The 19,951-nt window shown below is 32.7% G+C and overlaps 1 protein-coding gene across 2 annotated transcripts; it reads left to right on the forward strand.

Annotated features, from left to right (window-relative positions):
• The first annotated feature begins 470 nt into the window (after positions 1 to 470).
• Positions 471 to 19,754, forward strand: LOC125816075 (3-hydroxyisobutyryl-CoA hydrolase 1-like). Of its 2 annotated transcripts, XM_049495670.1 has the most exons (12): positions 471 to 550; positions 4,570 to 4,638; positions 6,189 to 6,268; positions 6,355 to 6,438; positions 6,926 to 7,010; positions 7,852 to 7,937; positions 8,840 to 8,961; positions 9,330 to 9,390; positions 9,515 to 9,613; positions 19,328 to 19,429; positions 19,484 to 19,525; positions 19,617 to 19,754. In XM_049495670.1, the coding sequence occupies exons 4-12, from the start codon at positions 6,379 to 6,381 to the stop codon at positions 19,752 to 19,754; spliced, it is 795 nt and encodes a 264-aa protein (XP_049351627.1). In that variant the 5' UTR covers positions 471 to 550; positions 4,570 to 4,638; positions 6,189 to 6,268; positions 6,355 to 6,378. The 2 variants fall into 2 exon arrangements, with proteins under 2 accessions (XP_049351627.1, XP_049351625.1); XM_049495668.1 differs by lacking the exons at positions 471 to 550; positions 4,570 to 4,638 and having other exon boundaries at positions 6,072 to 6,268.
• The last annotated feature ends 197 nt before the right edge of the window (positions 19,755 to 19,951 follow it).

The following is a 19,951-nucleotide window of genomic DNA, read 5'->3' on the forward strand; positions in this document are numbered from 1 at the left end:
AATATTTAATTATATAATTACATTTATGCAACCGAATACTATACTTATTATTACATTATGACAAATATATGGGTCAGCAAATTAGGACCACGTATCTTTTTTTTCCTTTCTTTAAATTCAACAGACTTGAATGGCCTTCTAACTCATTTACCTCCATTTTAATGAGTCTCAAAGAAACTAAAAAACATTATGGCTCAAACCTCTTCTAACAATGGCGGAACCGATGATCACGTGCAATCCTATTCTACTCTCATCACTCAACTTTTAGTCCTCCACTTTGTTCTTATTCTTAACACTATATAGTTACACACCAGATCATTAAAATAATAGTCGATAAATAAATATATATATATATATATATATATAGGAGTAATAATAAGTGCACATTGACTAGGGAATGAAATTATTTTAGTCCAAATGTATTTAAACCCCTTTTCTTAACTGTATTTTTTCTAAAATTGATTTTCAGGTTTTGGTGGAGGAGAGCGGAAGTGTTAGAACATTCATATTAAATAGGCCAAAGCTGTTGAATGCACTTTCTTTTCAAATGGTATGACAAATATGGATTTGGCTCCCCTACATTACCCTTTCCCTTCATTTCGTCAAGTACACATCTAGATGAAAGACATGTGTACTATTTAATTGTTAAAGGTCAAGATTATGTTGCATTAACTAGTATCATAACCATAGTTAAGAAATAAGTTTTGAACAAATAATTTCTTAACTTTGATAAGAAAAATATTCCTACAAATCTTAGAACCGTTTGATTTCATTTTATATTTCTATATTCAAATATTAATATTGTACATTATTTAATTGCTTCCTATGCTAGCAAATTTATTCTTGAAATATTAGGTTGAGAAGTAAAAAATGCATAATTAGGCTACTGTGAAGTATTAGAATTACAAATGTGAAATATTAGGTTGAAATAGAAATCATATAATAAAAATGGGAAGTAAAAAATGCATAATTAGAATTACAAATGTGAAAGTATCAAAAAAAATTCTTTAATAAAATAAAATAAAAGAAAACATCAATTTAAAGGCAAAATATTTTGTAAGACTACTGTTAGGCTAAACAAACTAAACGTTGTTATCCATTTTAATATTTAAATATAAAATAAAATCAATGATATAAATATATGGATAGTGGATACCAAAAATTGAGAAGAATTAATTATTCTTACTAAATTTGGAGAGATTTTTTTTCAAAACTTATTCACTTAACTATGGTTATGATACTAATTAATGCAATATAATCTTAATCTTTAACAATTAAATAGTACACATGTCTCTCATCTAGATGTGTACTTGACGAAATGGAGGGGAGCCAAATCCGATAAATATGATACTTTCCGGTTTAAAATAAGTAGTGTTTTATATTCTCTTATTACTTGTCTAATTTTGACTTGACACATTTATTAAGAAAATATTAATTGCCGTAGTGAATTTACCATTTTACCCCTATTAATTGATAGGATTCCAAATATCTTTACTCACTATATTTTTCAACGACATTAACTGAATATTAATAAATTGAGGATATAATTTAATAAATAAAAATGAACAAGTAAAAAGGGTGGGAGTATAATAAGAAGATATTAGTGATATCTTCTTAATTGATTTAACCCTTAATTAATTAATAAAGTTTCACATAATAAAAAAAACTAAGAATATTTAAGAACTACATCTTTTTTAAAGTACCCCCTCTAGTTTATATCAAATTAAGTGAATAGTTGAGATTGTTTTTATATAGTTCAAAATAAATGATTTTTTTTTTATATAGTTCAAAATAAATGAATTGTTCAAAGTTTAAGAATATTATTGAGACTTTCCCCTCATATTATCCCTTCATTTAATGAATTTCTTAAATATTTTACATTTTCTAGTAAAATAATTTTAAAATAATTACAAGGATTATAGTGAAAAGGAACTTTTAATATGTGTTTCCAAGTATTTTCTTAAAGGTGTGCCCAACTTTAATAATTCACTTAATAATATATATGAATTAAACAACAATTAATTTAGTGTACATGTTTTTCATACGTGTAACGAGTCAGTTAAATATAAATATTTATAAAAAGAACTCATACTATTAAGTACAACTGCAAAATGTTTTGAGATCAAGCAAAAATAAATAAATTATGCATTTTATCTAAGGGAAATTGTATAAAATAACAAATTATTAATTCAAATTAAATGATATAACCATAGTTTGATTTAATTGTAATCCGTAGCAAACTGATGTCATTTCGCCTCTCTCCCTGAATTTCTCGCTCGCCACTCTCGTTTCTCGTTGGGCAGTCTCTCCTCGCCTCTCTCACATTATACAAGCACAAATGTATAAAATGCGTTTGTGTTTGTATAAAGCGAGAGAAAATTGTATATATACATATTTTTTCGTTCCCCTCTCTCTCCTCTCCCAGATCTCGCTCGCCACTTTCCTAAATCTCGCTCGCCACTCTCGCTCGCCACTCTCGCTCGCCTCTCTCACTTTATACAAACACAAATGTATAAATTGCGTTTATATTTGTATAAAACGAGAGAAGATTGTATATACAAATACAAATACAAATACATATATTTTCGTCCTATACACTTATGATTATACAAATACAGATCTTCCCTTGCCCAATTTTCTTGTCTTTCTCTCTTTCTCGCTTATAAAAACACAAATTATACAATTGCTTCTTTTGTATATGTATAGCGAAATATACATATTAATAGTCATAGCAAACATAAAGTTTGCTATGAAGCGCAATTATGCAAACTAAAATTATAACATACAAATATAATTTGTATATTTGTTATATGTAAAAGTTGCTCTATTATCTATCGCTATGTTGTTCCTTTATATTATAGTAATAAAAATTGTGTGAAGGAAGGACTGCAATAATTCTTATTTCATAATATAAATTATATCTTTCTTTTTTCAAATAATCACCTTATCATATAAAATCTTTCTTTCTTTTTTTCGAAATAATCACCTTAGATAATGTTTATGTAATATAATTTTTTATTCTTTTTAAATTTTTATTTATTTATATTATATTCTAATTTTCTAAATAATATAATTGGTAAGCAAATATTTATATTATATTGTTGTGATTTATAAAATTATTATGTTATGTGTTGTATTGTTATCTTGTATTTAAATTGTTATATTATGTATAGTATTTTAAAATAATTTCATCTATCATTTTAAATTTTGTACATTCTTTATAGTGAAAATAATAATAATTTTAAACTATATCAATTATTAATTCGGGAAGAAAGTAGCATACATTAAATAATATATATTTTTAAAATGTCATATTATATTAAAAAGAGTTACGAATATCAAAGATTTAATTAATTGTCTCATGTGATTTATAATATGTTAATTACAAATATTATATAATAAATAAATAATCAAAAAAGTAAAATAGAGAGTATGAAGAACACTACTATTCACGTCTCAAATAGAGAATAAAGTGAAATATAAAGTGATTGGCAAGCTCATTTCTTATTTTACTCTCTAAATATAAAAATAGAGAGTAAAATAAAAGTGGGTGGGTCGGAGATAAAAATGAAAGGGTAAACGGTCAAATATTTTGTAGTCGGGTAACCAAAAAGAGACCCTTTTGACCAGCAGTAGAATCCAAATCCGGATCGGAAGACTGGTTCGGGTTAGGATTCAATACTTTGTTTTTTGTTCATCCGGGTCGTATTCCGGATCTAGGGTTCCGATCAATGGCATCACGAGCGGCGATTTCTGTGTAAGCAATCCTAAAATTACTCCGGCTGGATATCAATGTCGCCGTAACTCTCTCCATTGTTTTTGAAATTCTGAATTTTGGAGAATTTTTCAATTGACTATTTTTCAAGAAATTGCTCAACTAAGTCTGGCTATTACATGATTTGAGTTGGTTTCTTGTGTGATCATTTTTTCCAGTTTCTCATCGAAGCAGATGTTTTCTTGAAAAATATTTTCTGAGTGGGTTTCTTGATTTTCTTTCCTTCATATGTAATAAAAAAAATAATATTTTAAAGGCATTCATCTTTGTTGTTCAGCCAAAAAATGACTGATTAAGGGGACTGGAGCTTTTGGAGTCACAAGAGTTGCACATGATGTGGTTTGTTAGTTTTCTAACAGAGTTTAACATAAGAATGGAAGTTGCTAAATTTAAATACCTCAAGTATGTTTTTTGTTCACTGTTAAAGATGTACTGACATGCAACTTTGTTATATAATCTTCATTAAGTTGGTCTTATGATGTTTTGCTTTTTGGTTTGACTATAAACCATACCTAATGACATTAAATCACTGGTCATGAATCTGTTGCTTGCTCATGATAATGATAGCTAGAACACTAATTTGATATTGGATTCGTGTTCTGTATTCTCATACAATTATAAGGAATAGGTTATTCTTATTATATTTACTTGGTGAACAAGTGAGCTTTTTAGTCATACAATCCTCGTGTCACAGGATATTTGAGTAAATTTCTGGTTTTCTAATGAAATTGATCTGACATATAATGACATGTTATAAGTGATAACTGTTCCCTCAAACTTATTTGTTTATCCAGATATCTCGGCTTACAGAACTTTTCTATGCCAGTGAAGAAGATCCTAATGTGAAGATGATAATACTAAAGGTATTTTCAATAGTAGGAGGATCTTCTGTGATAATTAAGTTTCCTGTCATAGCTGAACATGAGGGTAACTTGGTAACCTGATGGTGGATTTTGCCTACAAAAATATTTAGACACTACATGCTGGCAGAGTTGCATTGATTTTGAGTTGCCTTATTCAAATCTTATTTCTTATTGAAGAACTTCAGCTTGTTCCCTGTCTCGTCTCTTTGATATCTCACTGGTTCTGACCAATCTAGTGTTTAGCTTTATCCTCGGCATACTGGCAATCGGAACAATCCACAGTATCAAAAAACAGTTCAGCAAAATGATTTTTTATTTTTTTTGATGACAAGGGAAACCCGCAGCCGCTACCCTTTGAGTGCGCACAGGGTAAAACCCCCGCTCCTATGCAATAGCTCGCAAACCACATAGGAGAGGTAACCTGCACTAGGCAAGCCCGGTGCGACGAGCTCGACCCAGAAGGCAAAGCCCTTGCTTTCGCTGGCAAGGGGTTTCGAACTTGAGACCTCCAACATGGAAGTCCCAAGCCCAAACCACTGGGCCACCCCGAAGGGTGATTTTGTTGAAATAAAATCAAGGGAGTCCACCTAACCAGTTCACTGGAAAAAATGCATGGTGGGAAATAATTTTTTGCAGAAATATTTCCATATGAAAACACTACTATCTTTTCTTTACTCACCGATTCAATCAAATATCTTGTGGGAATAACCACTAAGCATTTTTTAGTGGGGAACTTCAATGGGAAAATAGTGTTTTTTTAGTAGTGTATGCAGTTTATGGTTTTAGTCTCAAGCTCTGGTTGTAAGCTTCAAAGTTCTTTTAATTCCCCTGTATATAGTGTTTTTCTTGTTACTACTTTTCTTGTATCAATATTTTCCAAGGACATGGAAGGGCTTTTTGTGCTGGTGGTGATGTTACATTTTTTTTCAGAAACCTGGTAATTATTTGCTATATTGGTAATATCTTGTCAAACACAATCTATAGATGGTATTTAAAATTGGATCCATGTGATCTGAAGTTTAACTCCTCAAGTAATTTCTTTCAATCTCATAAGCTCGGATGTTATCCAAGTCCATATGTTTGTACTAGTTTTGCTCTTAAAAAACTGGCAACTCCGTCTTGTTTCTCTCTTTCCTGAGAGTTTAGGTTTTTTGCAATCAATATATAGTAACATTTAATGTCCACTCAAGGGTGTGACGGTGTGACCTAGTGGTCAAAAAAGTGAGAGGAGAATAATGAGGTCCAGGGTTCAAGTCCAAAGGGGAGGCAAAAAAATAGTAGGCCCTTTCTTTCCAAGTATCCCAAAATCAAAGAAAACTTTAAAATATCACTACAAATGTCCCTCAAGACTTTAGTCTAGTGCTAAGCGCACAACACATGCCGTGTGGGTTACGCGCATGTTACAGATTCAAACCTTTGCTGCAAATAAAAGCCTAGTATTCAAGTGGGGGAAGGGTAGAGAGGTAGACCCATTATCCACAGAGTTTTGAACCTTGTCTCACTAACTCTTGATGACTTCTCGAACATATTTATTTACTCATGCTTATCAGGTAACTGGAAAATCGGTGCTAATTTTCTCCTAAAGCAGTACACCTTGAACTATGTGATGGCAACGTATAGCAAAACCTAGGTTAAATTAGATTATGTCTAATTTTAGTTCTGTGATATTACTTCCGTTGAAATTTTCCTTAATCTTGTTTGGACTATCCATTGAAGGTTTCCATCCTTAATGGAATTGTCATGGGAGGCGGAGCTGGTGCTTCTATACATGGTAGATTTCGAGTTGCAACAGAAAAGTTGGTATTGCCTCTACTTGAATAGTAGATTAATCTCGTTGTCTTGTTTACCCTTTTGTATTTGATCTTTGCCACATTCTTTGTGGTTTGCTTCAAATTAGTCTATTTATATCTTCTTTAGGGATTAAACCAATATACGAATGTTCATGTGGAATAGCAGTAGCAAAATAGCTCTTGGAATTCTTACAGTTTTGAATTGAAGGATTCAAATCCAGCAGAACTTTTTGTTCTATGTACTATGTCTCAGAGCCTTCATAATTTATTTATTTTACCTTTCTTCATAAAAAGAGGCTCTAGCATAACCAGAGCAAAGTTAGAGGAAAACCATACAAACTGTAAATCTTCATGAGCTTTAGTTTGTACATTGGATTTGCATTGAGGGTTTATTTTCCTCAGGCAGTAAATCGTACCTTATTCATACTGGTTGCTATATGTAATTGGATGCCAGAAACTTCATGTCCAATTTAATATTTATGTATGTTTCTCTGTAGGTATTTGCTATGCCTGAAACAAATTTGGGACACTTTCCTGACGTAGGAGCCTCTTACTTTTTATCAAGACTTCCAGGATTCTTTGGTAATTTCACTAGCCACGTTTTATTGTTCATATTTATAAAGAAAATGACTGCTATTGCTGTAATACTCTCACGTTTCATTGTGGATTTTTCTGCTACTTCTCATTGTTTGAAATTGAAGTGACTACCTGGTTCCTCGAGCTCCACTAGTTGAGGATATCTTAAGAGAACTGTTAGCTCAGCTACTTTGCAATTTTTGTGCTGCTTCATCCATGATATCCTTAAAATCAAAATTAGTAAAAAGAGTTAAAAACAAAAGATAGGTCCTTTTCTCCTGTAGAACATTCCCCATGGATTAAAGCAGCAGCAGTTATGTGGCTTTTGGTTCATCTTCTCTTATAGTCTGAGTTTTCTGGACATTTTTATCTGCTTTTCACCATTTACCGCATTAAAAGTAATTTTGCACTCTTTACACAAACTAAGGTCAATCCATTTCACATAGAAGTGTCTATAAAACTTTTTCACAGTGAGCCTTAGTTTTCACAGTTATGCTGAATTCTTAGGTTTAAGTCATTATATATTTCAGCCTTAGTTTTCAACTTTTCATGGTGATTGCTGAAATTTTTTAATCATTACAAATGTAAAATATCTTTTGAAGATATGTATAGTATCTTCTCTACAAGGATATTTGAAAATTGAGATTTTTAATAAAATCGTTGAAATGTTTGAATGAATTATACCCGATTTTATTTAGAAATATAATCCTTCCTTTTCTTCCGTGAATTTATTTATTCTGATTATGTTGCTATGATTGCGGATGACCATTTCCTACGTTGTCAATGATGCCCAGAGAATTTGTACGATCTTGTTTTCCATTAGCTAATTTCTTTTACTCTTTGGCAGGGGAATATGCTGGTCTTACTGGTTCTCGGTTGGATGGAGCTGAAATGCTTGCTTGTGGTCTTGCAACCCACTTTTTATCTTCGGATGTATACTACCTCAATTTCAGCTTGTTCTTCCCATTTTCAATTGCTTCTATAGGAAATCAATTAGGTTTCTGTTACTATTATGTGTAAACTGGTTAGCATGTTAATATAACGGCAACCCTGATATGCCCCTTTACATTTAAGAACTAAATTGTCAGTCCTTTGTCTATCTGTAGATGTCAGGCTTATGGTGTGAAGACGATAATCTTATCTGCTATGTGCTATACAGGTCTTATAAATCTTTTTAGTTATGTTCTCTTAAGACATTTCATCTTATCTAATTGGGAACATGGTTCTTAATTTTGAGTTGCACTTTTGCCAATGTATTCTAGATAACGTATGTGCTCGATGTTAAACCTCCAATTGACTATGTTGTCATCTGCAAATTGTTCTACTTAGTTTGGTTGTGGCAGCAGCAAGTTCAGTAGTTTCATGCCTGTAATAATTAATTTTATGTTGTTTCTTTTCCGAAGTTAGTAATTAAATTAATTAATATAGCTTATAGATTTATCATGAAGAATACAATGTGCGCATTGATTTTTTTTTCCGGTAATTGGGTATCAACAAATATGAATTCAAAGTCCTTGGAGAAAAATTCTCTGTGATTTCTAAATTACCTTTCCCTGCAGTTCCAAGCTAAACATGCTTGTTGGAATTTGGATTTTGTCAGCCATGCTTGAAATGGTTCCTAGATGGATTTGTGGAATCTTCATTTAGCCACTAGTAGACTTTTGAGCTGTAATTTGCATTTGGGGGTGTACGAGGCCTTTCCTGAGTTGTATTGGCATATCTAAAATGTGGTTCATTGATCTTGATATACATCAAATTGCATAATATTTGTTTATTTGTTCATTCCTCTTGTCTCTGATCTAATTTGTATCTTTGTCTCTTCCTTATGTTCACAGAAATTGCCACTTTTAGAACAAGCACTACTTAAAGTCAATACGAGTGATCCAGATGCTATATCTGCTATCATTAGTCACTTCTCCCACATACCAAAGTTGAAAGAAGAAAGTCCTTATCACAAGTAAGCTCATTTAGTATCTCTATTATGATGTTTGTTTTCTTGTTGATTTATTGGAAGCTTACCTTCTAAACACAGTCCCAGTGCGTAGAGGTGATTGTTTGAACTTATTAAAGAACATGATATTGATGGCATATCACAGAAGTCATCATCTATGCTTTTTTTTTTTTTGATTATTTTGCTCTCTTGTTATTTTTCTTCCTGTTGTTGTAAGATTATTTTTCCTCTACTTTATTTCGCTATTAGCAGCTTAAGATGATGAATAGCATTTCAAAGTTTCCATCGTCTCTAAGAAAAATACTGTTCAATTAAAACAAACCTGTAGTCTTTGGATTTTCATGACCTCTTTCCAATGGTATTTATGCATGTAGGATGAAGATTATTAATCGATGTTTCTCTCGAGGGACAATTGAAGAAATCATATCTACTCTTGTAAGTTTGGGAGATGGATGGTTGTTTGATGTGTCCTTTTTTCTGTGGTGAAATTGCTATGTAAAATTCTGATAATGTAAGTTACTAAAATACTGTGTAAGAACTTTGCATGATTTTTTAATAGGAAAGTGAGGCTTTGGACAAGAAGGATGACTGGATCTCTTCAACTATTCAATCGCTGAAGAAAGCATCCCCTACAAGTCTTAAAATTTTCTTGAGATCAGTAAGTCAATCACTACCTTGTGATACCATTACTTTGTTACCTGAACTTCTGTACCATTCTTTCTTCAGGTTGATCAGAAATTGGTCATGTAGGAAGAAATATGGCAAAACGCCATATTTCTGGTTGATAATTAAGGAAAGATACATAGTTTGGTTGGATATTTGGGAGGATAATGCATATAAAACCTGAAGGATAAGGTTTTAATCCAGTTCTTTTATGATATCATTAAGCCAACAAGGATACAATGTTTTTTTTTAATGTTAAAATTCTATATAATCCTGGGAACTGTGGGTACAATTTTTGTGCATAATGGAAAGAGTAGGTAGATGAATACCGAAATCATATTTCTTTTTAATATAATCATATATCCATACAGGTTTTGTAGTCTTATGAGATGACGCCATAATCACGACATTGGTAGACCACAATATATGTCCACTCTTTTCCTGGCTCAACCTTTTCATATTCACCCCTTTTGGCTTTGTTGCTATCCCCGGGGAATTAAGTTGAATTAAGAAACTTTGATTATCAACAAAAATAATTCCTTTCTTAAACCAAGCTAACTTATGAAAAATGGTGACCTTGGGCATCATTTTTTTGTTAACAACTACCTCAGTTAGATCATTTGGATTTTACGATTGGATTAGGATTATTTATTTTAGATATTTAAAATTTGATACTGGACTAGTATTGCTGGTGATGCAAGGTCTTCAAATAAAAAATATGATGAGGTCTTGCTCACAACCACATCCTGAATCTCTTTCTACACTGTCCTAATGCCTTATTTGGCCAATATTTTCCTTGGAGAGTTGTTGAGTATCTGCAAATTGGTCATATTAGTTTCCTTCTTCTGTTCCAGATAAGAGAAGGGAGGCTTCAAGGTGTTGGTAGTTGCCTTGTCCGTGTGTATCGGATGGCTTATCATTGTGTTGAGGGGAGAATTTAGCAAGGATGTTGAGGTACAATATGCCATCTTTCAGCCACCCATTTTACTGCATTACGAGACTGACACGTTTACTGCAGGGATGCAGAGTCATATTCATTGACAGGGATAGAAATCCTAAGGTGCGTTAGGGTAATCCTGAATTTAGATATCGAGAGGTTCTTTTATTCTTGTGCTTATCTTTTCAGTGGGAGCCCTCCAGACTGGAACTAATTAGAGATGATGACGTCGATCGTTACTTCTCCAAGGTGGTAGATGATGAAGATTGGGAAGACCTAAAGCTGCCTCCAAGATCAAATTTACCTCGATATGCAATGCCAAGCTTTAAAATTGACCTCGTAAGATCTTGCAATATTCAACTTCATGTTGCTCTCTGTTCTCTAGATCATTATGAAGGTGTCAATTAATATTATTGCAAAGTGGTACACCAAATAAATGCACATCACTCCTTTGTATAAATGCCAAAGGTAAGATAAATTACTACATGATACTTAAGCCATTGAATTGAAATGTCAAACCTCAAGCACAAGGGTAGATTGTGCAACACTTAATACTTTGCCATTAAATTGTACAGCCCGTGTTAGTACTAGTTTTACTCTGAACTATCTGATTTACAAGCAAATGTGGTTCCTGTCTTGAAACACAAGCAGCATGACTTAACTTACAAAATACTTGAGATTTTGCCATGTCATATTTTTTGACAAATTTGGGTGAGTGGTAGTGATTTTATTGATACAACTGCACAATTCGTCGTAATTGAATAACTTTTTGAGTTATTTACTCCAAACTAACCTATGAAATTATAAGCCATCCATTAGGCATATCTTCATGGCTGGTAACAATTGATTAAAATCCTCAAGCAAGTAGTTTCGTGATTTATTTGAGAGCACAATATGGAAAAAATTTAAGTAGTCCATTTTTAAGCAAAAAGGGAGGTATGCCACAAAAAAGGAAGTTTCGTGTTACTCTTTTTATTTTTCCTTTTTCTAATTTCGATAGCTGGCTAGATGTGTACAACTCTTTCATTAAAAAAAATTGTGTGGTCGGTTATATATATAATCAGACCTTAACCATTCTGAGGGTAACTTTTCTTGATTAATATATTTTTAAGTCCTTAATTCTTTTTTGGGTGCAGAGATCCACACAAAATCTTCCTACATATTATAAAGTGTTAGGATTTTCTTTCTTAATGATTAATCTTTGTCCGTTTCAGTGCTCCTAGTTTTATATTGAAAAAGTTTGTCGAATCTAGGGATAAATTTTGGATGAAATATCTTTAAGGATAGTGTCATTACTATCCTTAACACGACTGTAACTATAAAGAGTTCTCTACAACTTATGTGACTAAATATTTTCCGTAAGATTTCCAACACTTTCTTCCGTATCAACTCCTCCCAATTGATGAGATTTAACTGTTTGGTCTTGAACAAAAAATCAGTAATTAGGGAAATAGAAGTCGTTGACTGGTGTCAATTCCAAACACTGAAATTACAAGGAAGGTAATAACAATCGAAAGAAAATGATTGAAATATCAAATTAACTAGGACTTGTATGGAAGATCCTGTGATCATCGTATAAATGGTCAAATATATGAACTGACTGAAGTTTTAATATTCTAGCCTTAAGCCTGTCCCCCTTATTCTTCTTAATTAATAGCACTTAGTTGTACCTGTTGGCAATGCTGATCAGAAGAGTAGTAAAACGTTGTTGGGGCTTAGACACCATGGTCAGAGCCCTGGATCTCTTTCACTTCATCGGGTGGATTCTTTTCAATCATCAATTTTAAAAATTCCTTAGCCAGGGGATTATTTTCAGGAGCACTCGCCTAACGAAGTCACGTGGTCCATTTTCGTATGTAACACAATTATCAAGTTTACCTATCACGCCTATAATGAAGTATATACATATAGTTTCAAACATGTAAACAAACGAAACGGTGGTTGTGAATATATATGGAAAATTGGTACCTTAGTGTAGACGGTGGTTGCATCGATATTTGGACCACCGAGCAACTGATGATAATCTTTTCTGGGAAGGTCTCCATGGCTTTAGAAACCAAAGGCATGACCTAGAAGAATTATTTTTTTATTTGCCCATGAACTCCGTTAAGTAATCAGAAAAATTTGGGATTTCAAGGGCCTGTTTGGGGAGTCAAGAGCTGTTACATGCATTATGCCCTGAAGATGTCATCAATCTTGTACCAGCACCAGGCTCCGTGGAATGCAGTATGAACTAGCTTGCAGAAAGTGCGACTTGCTTTTCTCCATATCTTCTTTTATTTAATTTTCTGTTGAAGAAGGAACCATTACTAGGCAGCTTTATAATTCAAGGAGTTTAATTTGATTCGTGCTATGTAGACGTCAGGCTATTATTTGACTTTTATATTTGTCGGTAGATCCAAGCTTTGAATTTTTTGTGTTCAAGTTCAATACTTCACCACAGCTAGCTCATTTGATTTACTAGTACTTCTTTTGGAATTGGTGTTTTTAATTAGTAGGATTTAGTGCACAATATATGTGATTCTGATTAGAATTTTGTCATGTAGATAGAATTCTTAAGAACCAAATTAGTAGATATATTGAAGTATATTATGAATACCCTTCGTCATAATTTTGGGACATTGGTGTCCCTGCCGTCAAAAAACTAGAGCATATATGCCCTTCACTCTAACGGAAGACTAAATAGGGACACGTGGCGCAATCTTATCCGTTGATAAATGTCGGATCGATGGATAAGATTATGAAAGGGTATATATGTTCTAGTTTTTGGACGGTAGGGGAACCAATGTCCAAAAGTTTGACGGAGGAGGGTATTTGCATACCATTTACGATAGTTCGAGGGTATATTTTTCCTTTTTCCCTTATTTGTATGAGTGAAATCTTTTTAAAACAAGCTAAAAACTCAAATATTTATAACAAAAGACGAAAAAACACAAACACGTGACTATATAATATATCCAGAAATTGTCAAAATAAGTTTGTTTTATTTCATAAAGACGAGAAATATCATAAAACAGAAACTTGAGAAAAAAAAAAAAGGACGAAGAGGTGTTTTTCTTTTTAAAAGTCTTTGTAATTGATTTGTCCTAATCTGAAACAATTATTGAACATTAGTTACTAGAGGGAATACCAATTATTGAACATGCATCTCCCCTTTGGGTGTAAATCACGTGATTAGAAAATCAAGTTGGATTAGTGAAGGCTCCACCGCCCAGTTGACGTGTGTGTGATAGAATTCATCGTAATTTATTTAGAGCATACGATTAAAATGAATTGATTCAGATGAGAGGAGTTCTTCGAGTGATAAACACCTTCTAATATCTCTAACCCTAACTTTGTGAGTTCAAATCACAAAGGGAACAAAAAGACAAATCGCTCAAATAATGATTCCGAGTTCAAAATTACTTATCTATCTGTTGGATATTGTAATGGCGAAAACTTTCAAACCTACAAATTAACTTATGCAAGCCCAAGTGAAACCCAGACCTTAGTGTGCTACTAAGATTCATCATGACTCGGGAGATTCCTTCTTTTCTGATTAAGATCGACTTTGTAGATCTTTGTTCATTAAGTAACAAAAATATGTAAAAGCACTATATTGCCATACTTGATCATGGATTGAAAAAAATTACTCCTCTGTAGATGTGAATCCATAACTAGCCAGTTCTCTACCCCAACGATTTAACCACCATTCTGTAAAACTTACTTTTAATTACTCTTATGCAACCAAATACTATACTTATAATTAGTTACTAAAATACTTTGTAAGAACTATGCATGAATTTTTACTAGGAAAGTGAGGCTTTGGACAAGAAGGGTGAATGGATCCATTCAATCGCTGAAGAAAGCATCCCCTACAAGCCTTAAAATTTCCTTGAGATCAGTAAGTCAATAAATACCATTACTTTGTTACCTAAACTTATGTACCATTCTTTCTTCAGGTTGATCAGAAATTGGTCATGTATGATTACAGAGGCGTATCCAGGATTTCGGTTAGATGGGTGCACGATTACGATAAAATATATTTTAAATATAAATTTGATCAATTTGACTTTTAGTTCGTATATGAACCATTAAATTTTAAAAATTATAGGTTCAAAATGTATAATACTACTAGTTTTAAATTTTAATATACACATTGATTTAATTATAATTTATTTTTTTAGGAATTTTCAATGTAACACACTTGAAAATTTTGAAAGATTAAAGGAAAAAAACAAAAGCAAAATTAGCTGAAACGTCAAAAGTGTAACCGATAACCACTTGGAAAGGTGTTACTCACAGAGACAAGATAGATATAACATTTAAATTTATATCCTCACTTAGAAAGGTGCACCCAATCATCATCGCATTATTATATAATATACTTTGAACATGGGTTCACACATCTATTTTTTTTTAAATATAACACTACTACACATGATCTAGAGAGGGGAGCATGGGTTCACGTGAACCCACGGCACCCCCTCTAGATACGCCTCTGTGTATGAAGAAATACGGCAAAACGTCATATCTCTAGTTATTAATAAAGGAAGCATACTTAGCTTGGTTGGATATTGGGGAGGTTAATGCATATAATTAATTAACCCTGAGGTGTAAGGTTTTAATGCAGTTCTGTTATGATATCATTAATCCAATAAGGATAGCAGGTTTTCTTTTCAGCATAATCCTGGGAACTGTAGGTATTTATGTGCACTGCTGTTGATTTTTTGTGCATAATGGAAAGAGTTGGTAGATGAATACTGAAATCATATTTCTTATTCATATAATCATATATCCATACAGATTTTGCAGTCTTATGAGATGGTACCATAATAACAACATTGGTAAACCACAATATATGTCCACTCTTTTCCTGCAGGCTCAACCTTTTCATATTCACCTCTGTTGGCTTTGTCGCTGTCCCTGAGGAATTCTATTGAATTAAAAAAAAAAAATCCTTTCTTAGACCAAGCTAACTTGGCTAACTTATCTAAAATGGTGACCCTTGGGCCTCATTTTTTTTTTTTTGGTAACTGCTACCTCTGAAAGATCATTTGGATTTTACGCTTGGATTAAGATTGTTTTATTTAAAAATATATGTAAAAGGAAAAATGACTGAGTTTTCGAAAAATTGATTAAACTTATAGTTTAAGAGAAATCGAATCTTCCAAAAGATCAGAGTCGCCACTTAATTTTTGATAAAAAATCAAGAAAAACTACAAGATTTTTTCAAAAGATTTAAACAGATAAAATCAATTGAAAGAGGGTTCGAGTTCAAATGTACATTCCGAGAAGGTGTTAGGCCCTCGGAATGCCCGCTAACTCGCGGTTGACCGGCGATTTGACCAAAATAATTTTTGACTAATTTTGAAATTTTAACTAAGTAAATGAATTCCTAACGACTTTGACTAATTTTAAAATTTTAACTAAGTAAAGAACTCAATTTATTTTAACCAATTTTATTGAGAAAAAATAAAAGGACTCATTTATTTATTTATTTATTATTCTTTATTTACTTATTACTATTACTATTTTTATCATTTTATTTATCTTAGAGGGAAATGAACTAAAGGGAAATAGACTTGAGTGTTGGCAAGACTAATGTTAAAATAAGATCTAAGTAATAAAATATATGTATATACTTTAATTTGGAAAATAACATGAGATAGCAACCTTTGGGAATTTGATTAAATTAAATCATAAGATAATCGAGGTCAGTCAAATAATACAATATAAATAAAGGAGAAAAAGGAGGGAAGATTTGAATTTGGGCTTTTTGCCCATTTTCACCACTTGGGCCTGCTGAAATTTGTCCAAGGCTTTTGGGCCTATTTCCTTTGAAAAAATCTGTGTATATATTGAGTGTATACTCATGTATATAGGCTGTTTGGTGGCCTGTTTTCTGTATATCAGCGCATACACTAAATGTATACAGTCTATTCCATCTTCCGAACACCTGTAATCTTGTTTTTAGTCATGTGTAAGCAGCTCTTTGACCAAGCCTTTTTTCAGCTTCAGAAACCTGTCCAAGCTTCCTTTAACATGCATTTCAGCTTGCACACTTTCCAACGATAGTCAAGGTTTGACTCGAAGCAATCGAACTCAAAGATATGCAAAGAGGGGAGTCCAAAAGCACTCGGATTGGTGTCATATGTAAAAGAAGTAACGAAAGAAAAGAAAAAAAAATTGAAATTAATACGAATAGGAAGTAAGTAGCATTCAAGGTTCATTAACAAACAAATTTGTTACTACCAATAAGGAAAAAATTGCAATCAAGAATTTACAAAATGTCAAAGGACCCTATTGGAAAGCATATAGATAACCCATTTATGCATGCAATCTAGAATATGCTCAAACTGACCAAAACTAATCAACTACTTAAATGCACATAGTAGGCAACAATAATCAAATCATAGGATGAGCTTAAGGGTTAGAATAATAAGAGATCATGGACAGCCAAGATTAAATAAATAAAAATAAAATTAAGTAAAGAAAAATGATAATCACATGCTACTCCTAATGTCATCTCTAGGACATGCTGGGAGGAAGGGAGGGCATGCCACTATGCCTTTTGCAGAAGTCGAATAACAATCCAACTTCAAAACTTAACAGAAGAAAACTCTAATGCTTGCCCTAGCTTTGTCCTCAAGAGGGCATAGAATAGATTTGTATAGAAACTAAATAAAGTGCTAAATTATCATCCAAATTCTAACTACAACCAACGAGATCATCAAAGATAAGATCACTTTGAAAAAATGCTTAAGCCATGACTACAATGATTCAAAGAAGGACAAGCATCACACCACATTATTCAAGCAAAAGTGTTCCTTCAAACAAATACTTTCAACTGTTCATATTACAACATGTACTAGTCTGAACAAATTTCAAAAGACATGGAGCATTAAAAAAGGTTTTTTTTTTTTTTTTTTTGCTGTAACTTTGAAAATTAGAGAATAAAGGTACACTTGAAGCTTAAACACAATATAAATGAATAATACAGATGCAATAACTCTCAAGTAAAGATTCGGGAAGGAAAATACCAAACGCCATCAATAGTAGGACCTGTTAGTAAAGCTCGGACTTACAACACATTATACCGAAATAGAATGTAAGGAGAGGCGGAATTACCTTCTTCGGAGCAGCGTTCCGGGACAGATACGAGCTTGATTTCGACCTCTCTGCCACACGAATTCAAAGCTAGAACAACGCACCAAGAGAATCCAAATGAAACCCGAATAATAAACTTTCTGAAACTCTTGAACTAGAGAGTCTTCCAATAATTTTTCAAAATATAAAGTCGACTATTTCAAACCTTTGTAAGCTATATTTCGTGGGTAAATTCTGGCCAACCTATATCTCTTCTAAATTAAATTTTTTCTCCCAAAAAATCTAACCCCTGTCTCTAACGTTCTCCTCCTTCAATAGTGAATAATAAGTGTTTATGTAGAAGGAAAATTAGGGCAGATTTTGGGGGGAATTCGGGTGAAATAATCGGATTCAGAAGCCCATTTCAAAAATTCAAATTCAAAATTCTTTCACCATTTCGGTTAAACACCTTTTTCCTTGAGGTTTCGCCCTATTCCGGAAGAGGAAATGGGGCAGACGCATGCTTCTGCTACTGTACGATTTGAGGGGAGAAGACAGAGGAAACGTAGCAGACTGCTTTCCGTCTATGTCCGTTTGAAATCGCTTGAAAAAATCAACGTTGTTGTTGCTTTCCATTTGATCGCTGTTAGCGTTTGGAAAGTTGCTCTGTTTTGGTCTCTATCTGCTGATGAATGTTGCTTGTGGAAATTTCACGTTGGGTCCTCTTTTGGACAAGGATTTGGGCCGGGTCAAAGGTTATTGGGCTGGTCTGGATGGGTATTATATTGTTGGCTTTTGGTGGGTTATAGAATTGTTAGGAATTGGGCTGGGAATTGGGAATGGGTCTCGGCTGAATTGGAAAGCAAAAGGGGATGGGTTTTGGTATAGAATTGGGCCAACTTGGTCTCAAATTTGAGTTAGGGTGAGGGAATAAATGACTAGAATTGGAATAAAGGGTTAGGTAGATGAATTAACAATCTAGCCAAATTGAATTATTTTAGTTAATTCGGCTAGTAACTAAATAAGACGAATTAATATAAATTAATTAATGAGCTTCTTAATGTTAACGAAATAAAATAAATAATTCGATTATAAACTAATTAACATAAACTACCGCCAAAACTTAAAGAACGTAAATCAACAAAATGCACTTTTCAAATCAACAAAATAAAATAACATAAAATAAGAATAATTAAACTAAATAACTTATAAGTATTTTAAACCAAATTAATTTAATTGAATATTTAATTAAAACAAACTCTTTTTGAGACGATTTTTGAATATTCATAAAATATGGTAATTATATACATAACACGTATATTATTTAAAAATTATAAATAAGTGATAAACTATTTAAAATGACTTGAAAATATTTTTATTTAATTATATATATATATATATTATTTTTATTTTCTAAAACTAATTATTCGAAATCGTTTGAAATTTAAGAAGCTCGATGATTAATTTACATCGGGGAGGGTCAAAATTGGGTGTCAACAAAGATTATCTATTTTAGATTTTTAAAATTTGATACTAGGGTAGTATTGCTGGTGATGCAAGTTCTTCAAATAAAAAATATGATGAGGTCTTGCTCACAACCACATCTTGAATCTCTTTCTACACAATCCTAATGCAATGATTTAGCCAACATTTTCCTTGGAGAGTTCTTGATCATCTGCAGATTGGTTCCTTTTTCTGTTCCAGATAAGAGAAGGGAGGCTTCAAGGTGTTGGTAGTTGCCTTGTCCGTGAGTATCGGATAGCTTGTCATGTGTTGAGGGGAGAATTTAGCAAGGATGTTGTTGAGGTACAATATGCCATCTCATTTTACTGCATTACGAGACTGACACTTTTACTGCAGGGATACAGAGCCATATTCATCGACAGGGATAAAAATCCTAAGGTGCGTTATATTCATTTGATCATGGATAATCCTGAATTTAGATATCGAGAGCTTCTTTCATTCTTGTGCTTATCTTTTCATGTATATTCAGTGGGAGCCCTCCAGACTGGAACTAATTAGAGATGATGATGTTGATCGTTACTTCTCCAAGATAGATGATGAAGATTGGGAAGACCTAAAGCTGCCTCCAAGATTAGATTTACCTCGATATGCAATTGCCAAGCTTTAAGAATGCCTTCACCAGATCATGCAATACTCTACAGCTTGTTGTCCTCTGTTCTCTAGATCATTATGAAGGTGTCATTGATTATTAAAACAATATTAATATTATTACGAAGTGGTACACCAAATAAATGCACATCACTCCTTTGGCTCCACAAGGTACATTTTCATCATTTGAGAAGGCTAGGCTTTGTGCCTTAGCTT

The sequence above is a fragment of the Solanum verrucosum genome, unplaced genomic scaffold (assembly GCF_900185275.1).
Source record: "Solanum verrucosum unplaced genomic scaffold, falcon-dt-bn FXZP01000261.1, whole genome shotgun sequence".
Taxonomy (NCBI): domain Eukaryota; kingdom Viridiplantae; phylum Streptophyta; class Magnoliopsida; order Solanales; family Solanaceae; genus Solanum; species Solanum verrucosum.